At 36.6% G+C, this 12,100-nt stretch overlaps 1 protein-coding gene across 2 annotated transcripts; it reads right to left on the bottom strand.

Moving 5' to 3' along the window:
• Window positions 1-578: 578 nt before the first annotated feature.
• LOC149815902 (outer envelope membrane protein 7-like) lies at window positions 579-11,626 on the bottom strand. Of its 2 annotated transcripts, XR_016427809.1 has the most exons (3): window positions 11,360-11,626; window positions 1,309-1,474; window positions 579-824 (listed from the first exon to the last, which is right to left on the bottom strand). XR_016427809.1 is itself a non-coding variant. In XM_089988251.1 (2 exons), exon 1 carries the CDS (start codon window positions 11,585-11,587, stop codon window positions 11,369-11,371), a length of 219 nt encoding a protein of 72 aa, XP_089844377.1. In that variant the 5' UTR covers window positions 11,588-11,626; the 3' UTR covers window positions 579-824; window positions 11,360-11,368. The 2 variants fall into 2 exon arrangements, 1 of the variants encoding a protein (XP_089844377.1); XM_089988251.1 differs by lacking the exon at window positions 1,309-1,474.
• Window positions 11,627-12,100: the final 474 nt, after the last annotated feature.

A 12,100-nucleotide genomic window follows, 5' to 3' on the forward strand; every position in this document is an offset into this window, starting at 1 on the left:
CAGCGTTTTTGATGATAGAAGAATCGCCGCAGGTGGGGCCCCACGACCACCTTGCCTTATGTGGCCTACCACCAAAAGCTACAGACAAACCAGTGCACCAGCGGGGTTTGATCCGGCACCATCATCTCAGCACCCTCACAACCGGATCCTGTAAAATTCTGCAATCTCACCCAGCGTTTACAACCACAAACCCCACTCCTCTGTGGCCGCTTGTACTGAGCTACAGTAGAGGAGTGGGGTTTGTGGTTGTAAATGCTGGGTGACATTGCTAATCTCTGCGTTTTACAGGATCCTCTCTCCACAACCACCCCACTGGCCGCGCGGCCAACCCCTGCGGTGATATGTCCCTGTCACAGAGTTACCAACTAAAAAAAAAATAGAATGAACGTCTTCAGTATCTTTGTCCGTGAGATATATAGTTAATAAAAAAAATTGCAGGCCATTTACCAAGCAAGCTGAGCCTCGTAAGACATGAGCAAAAAGGCTAGCCCGTCTTGATTAGCCCTAATTTGGTGATCTCCGAGCTAGGCTTAGACTGATTTTGCCCAAGCATGAGGTTGCTCATTCAAACCAGCATCTCATTGAGAACCCTGTTTGCTTCATTGGATCAAACTTCTCTGGTAAGGAAAAAGAAAAAATGCCAACAGAATGTGCAAGAGTTGCCCAACTTATTTTTTTTAAGATGACTATAGGCAATTACAATAAAACAATGACATGATAGAATACTAGCTTTCGTGTTCAGGGTTTGATCCAAGAAAGGATGAAAGAGAATACCCTCCTATTCTTGAAAGAACATCCGGCACTCAAGTAGCACCCATTATTATCTGCAACCAATTAAATAAAAAAAATGATTCACTCTATTACATCTAGCAATCTGCAAGATCTTTATGATTGTGATATAAAGTTAAAAATCAACTTCACCTTTCTTCTAAAGTTACATTTAACAAGGCAGTAGGTTAAAAAAGGGACTATTTCTGTTAATTATTTTCTTCACTTGCACATTATAATTAACCATGTAGTGCTTCTTATAATCCTCTTTAAGGAACGGAGAAATTATGACTTCTATAAATAACCACATATAGTTGGGATAAGGTTTGATGATAGTGATGATGATGATGATCCTTTTAAAAGGATCTCCTGCAGGAAGCAAATAGATTATACGAGAACTCATTTCTCTATTCCATCATGAGGTTACATAGCAAACTATCCCCAACACCAATAACCTGAAAACACTCAAGCCACAAATAAAGGTCCTACTGTGAACAAGTAAAAATACAATCAAGCATGAGGTATGTAATCGAGTCCTACCATCTCATCCTCCACCTGAAACCCATCTCAAAAGTTTGATGAGAATGATTTTTTAACCAATATACACCTCCCAGATCGTTTTCAATATGAAACATAAATAAGAAACAGTGGCTGCATCTTCCGAAATGTTTTTCTCCATATTTTCATTAGAATCACTAGCCTGGCTCTACAAGTAAAGCACATGTCAAAATTTTATTATGAGAAACAAATAAAATTAATAAATGTATAAAAATTATTTAAACAAACAACTACCCTTTTATACCATTTGCAATTGATTAAGAAAACTCTACAATCTACATCACATGCACATTTTAGTTGAGAAGTTCTCATACATCACAATATCACATGCATAATTAATTGAGAAAGTGGCTATTATGGAAGGCAACTATCCGACCCATCAAAAAGCAAGAATAGCGCATAGCATGCGCTATCAATTTTCCTTCCAACAACATCTCCTGCGCCTTCTATTTTGGCTCATATACCTCTCAGTTCATATATTAGTACCTTCAATGGTATGCAGTTTTTCTAACACTTTTTGCCATGCAAATATTTTAAAATTATTTTTTTTCTATTTCATCCTAATTGTTGACAAAATGCTTGGTTAATCTTTTCAAAATTTTCTTACTCAATTATAAGTGGTATAAAAGGGAATCATAGGAGTAATATTTTTTTAAAGAAGAAAAACTTATAAGTATTTCTTTATCAAAGTATAATATCAAAAACATTCACTGATTCATGGCCAGTTATGAATAATGACAAGTAGCAACAATTCTTACATTTCCTCCAAGGGAAAGTGCAGCTATCCAAACAAATTTGGCAAAGGCAAAATGCTTTGAGGCATATATTTGTACAACAAAGACAACAAAAGAATAAAAGGGATAAAAAGTGTAGACATATGGAATGCAGGTGTTAGTAAGGTAATAGGCATGAAAAGGAGCTTGACAAATTCTTTTGAATAAATGTATTAGTTTTCCTGTCACATGAATATGGATGTGCAATGGGAGGCAATGCGGATACACTTGGTACGACATGACAATTCTCAACACTAGGACACAGGGACATGGCAATACACACACACATTATATATATATATAATGAAATGGATTCAACCCAATAAACATGCAAGAATGCACTTCAATCAAGTAGAATACTTGATTGAATGAACACGGCACCCACACAAGGGTCAAATAACTTTGTTATTGTATAGAGACTCTCTTCAAAAGAGATGATATTACAAGGCCACAAGAGGCCTATTTATAATACAAATGAATGGCAAAAGAGAGCAGTCCATGTGGCTGTTGGGGGTGCACCCAACAGTCACATTTGTGATTGTTCGCATGTAGCTGTCCCATCATAAAAAGCTGAAAAAAATAAAAAGATCAAAAATACAAAGAAACAAAAAATACAAAAGGAATAGTCAGCCCATTAGGGGCTGACGCCTATTCAGTGAAAGAACCAAAATACCCCTGATGGGTATTTCGGTGTATATATATATATATATATATATATATTAACACCCCCCCCATCAAATTCATGGTGGAACAACCGAGAGTTTGCCAAGTAGGAAATGAAATCGAGGTGATGGAAGCACTTTAGTGAAGAAGTCCGCGAGTATGGTACTCTGAGGGAACGCAAGGCAATGTGATGGTCTTCTTAAAAAATTCTTCATGAACATAGTGGAAATCCATTTCAATATGTTTTGTCCTCTCATGAAATGTATGTTTGCTTGCAATGTAGACTAAGCTCTTGTTGTCACAACATAGTCTGAAGGGTTCTGCAATGTGAATTCTCAAGTCCTTTAGTAGTTACTGCAACCATACTAACTCCGATGTGGTTGTCGTCATGGCCCGATACTCAGTTTCAATGGAGGAAAGTGATATCTTCTATTGCTTCTTGCATCGCCATGAAATTAAAGAATCACCTAGAAACACACATAAACCAGTGGTTGAGCGTCTATCATTTACATCCCCTTCCCAATCAGAATCGGAATATGCAATGACTTCTAAGGAGGAAGAGGATGATAGAAATAATTCATGATTAATGAATTTCTTAATATATCTAACAATTCTCATTACAGTACTCATGTGCACTGTAGTGAAAGCATGCTGAAATTGACTAACAGAATGAATAGCATGAGATATATCAGGATGAGTAATAGAAAGATAAGACAAAGCTTCAATCATTTGTTTGTAGTAAGTTGGATCTTGTAGAGGCTCGCCATCATCTTTCTTTATTTTGGTATTTATTACCTCTAGAGTATCAACCCATTTTTCATCTGAGAGTCCTGATCATTCAATGATCTTTGTTGCGTACTTAGTCTATGATAAAAAATAACCACAAGGTGAGTTCGCAACTTCTAATCTAAGAAAATACCGCAAAAATCCAATATCTATCATATCAAAGTTGGCTTTAAGCACATCTTTGATATGATTAACTCACTACTTATCACCTTATCATGTCATCTACGTAAAGTAGTAAGATCGTCATCCCTACATTGAAAAATTTAACAAACAACGCAGTATCAATAAAACAAGATTTAAAATGAAGTTGTGTCATCACATTACTGAACCTATCATACCAAGCTTTGAGAGCTTGTTTTAAGCCATACAAAGCTTTGCATAACTGAAGAGTTTTATCATGTGCTAAATTCAAGCCTGGTGGGGGATCCATGTAAACCTCATCATTCATATTACCATTCAAAAACACATTCTTCACATCCACTTGAAATATAGGTCATTTTTTAATCGAAGCTATAACAATGAGAGTTCTAACAGTTGTCATTCAAGCAACTGGGGCAAACGTCTCATCGTAGTTTATTTCACATTCTTGACTGTAACCATTGGCTAGTAACCCGGCTTTGTATCGTTTTAATGTTCCATCACATTTGGTTTTTATCTTGTAGACCCATCTTCATCCTATAATTTTCTTTTTTTTAAGTAATGCTTGGATTTCTCAAATTTTTGCTTTTTCCAAAGCTTCTAATTCATCATTCATAGCCTTAATCCATTCTAGATGATGTTTAGCCTCGTGATAAGATTGTGGTTTAGAATAAGAGTGTATGGCCATTAGGCATAATTTATACCTTGGTTCAAAGGAATCATATGATACAAATCTACTAAGGGATTTTGAAATTCTTATGGATTTTCTAACACTAGAAGAATCTACTTCTTGATTTTGAGAATATCTTTCTAAAGCACATGGTGGATGATCTTCGTTACGTCGAGAATAGGTTTGTATAGTATTGTGAGATAGGTCTATATTATTAATACCCCCATTCCCATTCTCATTCGCATTATGTGTGTCTTCATTTCCACTCTCATGTATGTCATGAATATTTTCACACCGTTCATGTTCATTGACAAGGTAAAAAGGAAACGAGTAGTTACAACTTTTTTGGATTTTTTTCTTGCAATAACCAATTTCATTTTCAAGAAAAGTGACATTTCGAGAAACATACAATTTATTTCTTTCAATGTCATAACATCTATATCCCTTTTGGTTTTCGCCGTAGCCTAAAAAACACAAGGGATTGCTTTTGAAGAAAATTTGACATTCTTATTGGTAAGGACAAAACATTTGCATCCAAAGATCCTTAATCTTTTATAATCGGGAGATGTTTTAAAAAAAAATCAAAAGGAGAGATATTTTCAATGTTTATGGAAGGCATTCTATTTATCAAATAGACTGTCGTAAGGGCGGCTTCGGCCCAAAAAAAACTTTTGGAATATTTTTAGACATAAGAAATGTTCTAGTGGTTTCAATAATGTGTTTATGTTTCCTCTCGGCTAGTCCATTTTGTTAAAGAGTGTATGAACCAGGGTTACCGGAAGCGCCTAGCTAAAAGGGGAAGCGCGCTTCCCCGAAACGCGCTTCGGAAGCGCGAAACCTCGCGCTTCCGAAGCGTGGGGGGAAGCGTCCCCCTTTTTTGGGAAGTGCGTTTCCCTTTAATGGGGGACGTGTTTCCCTTTAATGGGGGACGCGCTTCCCTTTAATGGGAAGCGCGCTTCCCCCTCGCTTCCCCTGTTTTTTTCAATTTTTTTGTATTTTTTATTTTTATTTTTTTCGCTTTCCCCTCGCTTCCGAGACGCTTCCTAGGTCGCTTCCTAGGTCGCTTCCGAGACACTTCCCGAATCGCTCCTAAGTGGTCCCACGCTTCCCCGCTTCCTAAAATTTTGAAAGTGCCTCGCTTCCCGCTCCCGCTTCCTCAACTGGCAACCATGATATGAACACGATTTTTGGTGAACAATCTCATTTAGGCCAAGATAATTTTTGAATTATTTTGACACAAATTCTCCCCCATTATCAGTTCTAAAGATTTAAATATTAGTTTTGAATTGATTCTTGATATAGCAATGAATTTTTTTAAAACAATCAAATACTTTCGATTTTTGTTTTAGAAAAAATATCCAAGAATGTCTACTATAGTCATCTACTAACGCAACATAATAGGATACTCCTTTGGATACAACTACAACTGGTCCTCATACATCCGAATATACTAACTCAAATGAGCTCTTAGTTATAAAATGTCTTGGTCCAAAGAGCAAAGACTTCATTTTGCCAACAATGCAATCTTCACACACAAAATCTTTCTTTATAATTTGAAAGAAATGGAAACAAGTATAATTTGGTCACGCTAGGGTGTCCTAGACTTTTGTGCCAAATTTCTATATCTTTCTTTTTCACAAAATTACAAAATGATTGTTTGGTAACTCAAGATTGTCCATGACATAGAAATCTCCTCTTCTATGGCCTCGCCAAATCGGCTTCTCGAACTGGAGATCCTGTATTAGACAATCATTAGATGAAAATAATACTTTGCAACCATGGTTTGTAATTTGAGAAAGTGATAAAAGATTTAAATTTAATTTTGGTACTACTCTAATATTTGGTATATGAAATATTGTATGTTTTTGAAAAATCCCAAAACTTTTGATTTTCAAGGATGTCCCATCAGCAGTTGAAACATAAGAGTCATTTAGGTTAAAATTACATTCGAACAATATGGATTCATTTGGAGTCATATGAAAAGAAGCATCGGAGTCTAGGATCCAAGAGGTCTTACCATGGTCACCACTCATAGATATGGCTGCTCCCGAAAAAGAGATAGCTTGAGCTTTAAGCATGGGTTGTAGCGCCTCCACTAGTTGAGCCAAAGAGAGCGAGCTAATGCATTTAGAGTCGTCTATATTACTCCTTTCAACCAAAGCAACTCTTTTGTCATCTCTATGATCATCCTTCTTTCTTTTAGGACAAAAAAGCTTGATGTGTCCCGGTTCATAACAATGATAACAAATTATTTTTTTACTTTTTTTATATTCATGATCACCCATCTTTTCATTCCTTTCATAGTTGTTGGGGTTTATTTTATTCTCATTTTTTTACAAAATGAGGAGGTTTGTAGCTTCTAGTATGATTAGCGGGCTTTGACATGACAAGCATGAATTCTTCATCTTTTGAAGCGGAAGGCTTCTTCAATCTATTTTCCTCCATAGTCAATTCTTCAAAAGTTTCTACTATGGATGGTATACGTCCTCTATGAAGAAGAGCCGACTTGGTTCCTTCAAATTTGGGTCTAAGCCCATTAATAAATTGGTAGAAATGCTCCGTTTTAATTTGGTTTTTATGGAGTTCTACATCTTATGGGCAATGCTATTTTGGCTCAAGAAGAGCCAATTCATCACAAAGAAGAGAGAGTGCATTGTAGTATTCCCTAATGCTCATCTCTCCTTGAGTCATGGTTCTTACCTTATTTTGAACATTACATATGTGTGCAATATCTTTAAGACTATACATGTCTTTAAGATATTTTCACGCATCATTAGCAAAATCAAATTTCGCCAAACTCGAACACTTGTGGATGTCCACACTATTGATGAGTCATCCAATTATCTTGGAATAACCCATCCTCCATTCTTTCCATCTTCTTTCATAATCGAAAACGGCTTCTCTCCTTGAAGAGCAACTTCCTTCCCATTCTCAAATTTTGTAAGAATGAGTTTAGACTCTTTTTCGGTACCGTCCACCAAACCTCATAGTCCTTTTTATCATATTTTGTGCTTTACTATGGATGCCCACATCACATAGTTTGTATCATTTAGGCATACAAGAATGGAGACTATTACTTCCCTCTCATTCTTTATTTCTTTAGAATGTGAAGAGAAAAGGTAAAAAGAGTAAAGAGAAGAAGAGAAAGAGAGAGAAAATGTAATACAAGACTTGCTTGAGAGATGATGCGCTTCCCGATGCAACAATCCACGATTCGTTGTATCCACCAAGCTCACGATCCTCCTCTTGATATTATCACAATCTTTCCTCTAAAAAATTGCTTTTGGACTACCAAAGCTCTAATACCATGTAATGAAATGGATTCAACCCAATAAACATGCAAGAATACACTTCAATCAAGTAGAATACTTGATTGAATGAACACACCACCCACACAAGGGTCAAATAACTTTGTTATTTTATAGACTCTCTTCAAAAGAGATGATATTACAAGGCCACAAGAGGCTTATTAATAATACAAATGAATGGCAAAAGAGAGCAGCCCATGTGACCAGTTGGGGCAGCTGCAACAGTCACATGGAGCTGTTCCATCATAAAAAGCTGAAAAAAAAACAAAAAGATAAAAATAACAAAAAATATAAAAGGAATAGTCAGCTCATTAGGGGCTGATGCCTATTTAGTGAAAGGACCGAAATACCCCTGATGGGTATTTCGGTTTATATATATATAGTTTATATTTGGTACACACGATTGTACCTACAATTTAGTTTTAATCTCACAATGTGAGTTGTTTTGACACAATCTAACCTTATAGATGTGTTTAGCATCCTCAATTTAGTAGGAATAGACCCTTGGATCATGTTTTTTTGATGAAAAAACAAGTTATGAGTTGAGAAAAATTGATGCCTTCATAGCTGTTGACTTTTGGAGCACCGGAAAACCTGTATACAGGTTGGATTCCAGCGATCCAAAAGTTGGTTCCCACTAAACAAACCATGTAGATCACATCTATGGTGTTAAATGTGAGAAAAACAAACAAACAAAAGGGTTTCACCCCATTTGCTAGGTCATTTGCAAATACAAACGACTGTAGAAAATCTTAACCCATATATATATATATAAAGCAATAAAACATGAATATCATCTGCAAACTCTTGAATAGCAATTCTAAATCAATATAACATCAAATAATATAACCATTGTCATAGATAGCGGCGATATTTTCAAAATATTGCGATATTATCACTATAAATTCAAAGACCTTTTTGGAAGAGAAAATATCAAAAATTTATATATTGTGATATTATATGATAATATTGCCATATATAGGTGTTGCTTTTGGCTCTGGGTTAGGTGAAAAGAGGAGCAGATAAGAAGAAAAGAAGGAAAGAAGAAAAGGAGAGAAAGAAGGAAAGGAAGAGGAAGGAGGAAAGGAAGGAAAGAAGGAAGGAAGGAAAGAAGAAAGAAGGAAGGAAGGAAGGAAGGAAGGAAGGAAAGAAGAAAGAAGGAAGGAAGGAACTGAGGGAGCTTGTCCAAATTTTCTGTTTTTCCCTATTTTTTCAAATTTTTCATTTTATTTTTTAAATACCAACATTTTATTGAAAGCCTATAATATCCAGAGAATTTGTCTTGCTGAGACCAATATTTGTGACTATGAATAAAACAAAGCTGAAATAAAAATATAATATAGTTGATGACAATTTTAAAAGAAAAAGAATGCAAGTAAATACAAAATAAGTAATCAAATCATATAAGGAAATAGATAAAGTGAATGACGCAATATTGACTGTGTCCATGAAGTGTCTTGGTCTGTCTGAGTGTCATGTCGTATAGACCTGAAATATGAATGCTAAGTAAAGAGTCCATGTGACATAGCTCAGTGTAAACTAGAGTCCATGTGATATAGCTTAGTGTAAACTAGAGTCCATGTTACATAGTTCAGTTTAAACTACAAAATTTCATACTGGATCCCATGTCATTGACTTAATGAACAAGAAAATCAACTTACAAGTGTTTTGATATCAGGTATTTTAATATAGCAAAAGGGGGCAATCTATTTGTCAAACATATTACAGTCATGCATAAACACAATAATATAAGCCAGCAGAACCATAAGGAGCCAAAGATATCGAGAACAAAGAGAGAGAGAGAGAGAGAGAGAGAGAGAGAGAGAGAGAGAGAGAGAGAGAGAGAGAGAGAGAGTAAAAAACATAGTTAAAAGGGTGGAAAGAAATAGGAAATTTCTCTAAATCTCTGTAGTTCATATTGTACCATCTGATATTTGTACTAGTTCAGAACTCTGGTTCTTTTGTTAGGACTTATTTGCTTTGAGCTGAGCTGCATATTCACCAGTCATTCAGATAATTAAAGAGTTGTTCAAATAAGACAGCCTATCCACTAAAACTCCAAGATCCACACTGGTCGTTGTAATTATTCAAGCATTTATTTGATTATCACCCATCCATTAAATCTATAGATGATCCAATGCTTAACCTCACCATTTTTCCATTTTTTTTTCAGAAAGTTAGCAGTAGCACATGACCTGCATTCTATTTTACAAATTACCAACCTTTAAACCCATTTACATATATAACAAACAGTATATTGTTTGCAACAGCTTCACAATTCAGGTTAGGGTTGGTAAGCGAGTTAGTTACTCACACCACATGGAACCGTTTGCATTTTTTAAGCGCTGGATAACCTGCCCTTGAAAGACCATATAATAATTACATGTCCAAGACTAAGGTCATGCAGTACCACATTGGTTGGAAGATCCAGTCTCTGCTAATTCATGAAGTGCTCTTCAAGATGCTAGCATTCCCTCATTTCTAAGATTCACAATGTTTGTCCTTTTTTTATGACAGAAAACAGTGAACTTGCAGTCTGTTACCTTATACAATATTGGCATTGAGTTCCAGACATGATTGATGATTCAAGTTACAAGCATGCCTTAATATAGGAACAAAAAATACAAACATATTCAATCTACCTCCTTTTTTTTTGGAACTTTTTAAGCGAGGATTCTTCCTCATAGTAGACGAGGTATAGTTATTGCTTCGCAAGGTGTATCCCTCTTAATCCATTTGTCAACAAAATCCTGAAACTGCCTCATATTTAGTTTAATATTTTGGGGGCGATTACTATCCTTAAGATGCAACACAGTGTTAAAATCCCCCATCAAGCACTGTGGATGATTAAAACTTGTAATAGTGTTCAACTCTTGTCAGGATCTATCCCTTCTACTGCTAGTTAGTAGCCCATACACACAAACACGATGGGAGTGCCCCCTTCCATACCTAGGGGAAATGATTACGGACAAAAGATTCCCTCTTTTGGATTATATCCTGCAAACTCCTCGGTTACTTATCCCCATTTACGTAAATTCTCAACAGAAAAACTCGACAAAACAAAATAGCCATATTGGTACCCTCTGACTATAACAGTGTGACGGATACACTAGAAGGGGGCTCCAAGGAAAGGCATTTCCACAAACCATTCAAATATTGGCCACTCATTTAGACGCTTAATCTTTGCTTATAATCGTGCTTACAAGAGCGGTTCGTATAATTCACGCTCTTCATGTGTGTTTAACGGCATTAACTCATTATGGCAACAACTTATATTATTTAGCAGGCTCCAACCTGCTTTCCTCCTTCACCATTCTTGCCGATGGTATTGTTTACCCTAACGTCCTCGACCATTGCAGAAGTTCAATTAGATTACCTACAGCCCTAGGCCTGGCAAGAACGAGTTTTTTTTTATCTTCTTTCTCTTCTACAGAAGTGGGGCGGCTTGGTATCTACCTATACAAAATAGTATACAGATCGATGCCTACCTTTTTTACCCCAATTGTTTGGGATGAAGGCGTTGTTGTTGTTGTATCGATGCCTACCTTTTTTCTTTCATTATGTTCTATAAAATATCCATATCAACATGGAAAAGGGGTCATACAATCACTAGTGACATCCAAAACGGAAAACCCCTTTTTTGCATAGCGACGAAATTGAGAAGAGGGGAAACGGAAATGCCAAGAAGGTTGTACCTTGTCGATCTAGGAGCCGTTTGATGGAGCCGCCTTTGAGGCACGTTGGTCGTCGTCGGGGTCGTGGTCTGGATCGGCTTTGTCGATGGCCTTCCTGCCGCTGTCGAGAAAGGGTTTGAAGGCCAACTCCACCGCAGCCCAACCAAAGGCCAGCGCCGCGAAGACGATTCCTGCGGATTTTAGGCTGTTCTTCGTCGCCTCGCGCTCCCTCCACCCGTCTGGCGCCATCTCTCTCTCTCTCTGATAAGCGTGAATACAAATCTGTATTTGAACTATAGACCTGAATGAGAATACTGGAATTGCAACTTTTTTTTATTTTTTGATGAAACGAAGGAAACGAGAGCAGATCGGTCACCGTCGACAAATTGCATAAAGACTGTGGGGTCCTCGTAGAATGAAACAACGGACGGTGAAGATGTCAAATCACTTTAATCATTTTCTTAAAGTGATTTGACGGATCACCTGATCTGCTTTAAAGGTTGGTTTTTTATTGGGTAGGCAAAGATGGGGTTAGGCAGACCTAAGGGGGTGTCAAAAGAGTGGGGCCCGAGTCTGGAATGAAGCTCAAAATATATTTTCAGGCGATTAAAAGGTTGGAAACAAAAAGTTTTTCATAAAAAAAATTGCAAATGAAATGGATTAGAACTAGATTCTAGTTTCTAATATATGCAAGAGAGAACATTGATCTGAGTAAGGAAAACCCCACCAAATAAACTCGATCCAAAACAATTTATCTGATTT

The sequence above is a fragment of the Nuphar pumila genome, chromosome 15 (genome assembly GCF_984573655.1).
Source record: "Nuphar pumila chromosome 15, dmNupPumi1.hap1.1, whole genome shotgun sequence".
Taxonomy (NCBI): domain Eukaryota; kingdom Viridiplantae; phylum Streptophyta; class Magnoliopsida; order Nymphaeales; family Nymphaeaceae; genus Nuphar; species Nuphar pumila.

Bases quoted from the DNA above. Each gene is read 5' to 3' on its own strand.
- LOC149815902 (XM_089988251.1), bottom strand. From the start codon at position 11,587: ATGGCGCCAGACGGGTGGAGGGAGCGCGAGGCGACGAAGAACAGCCTA.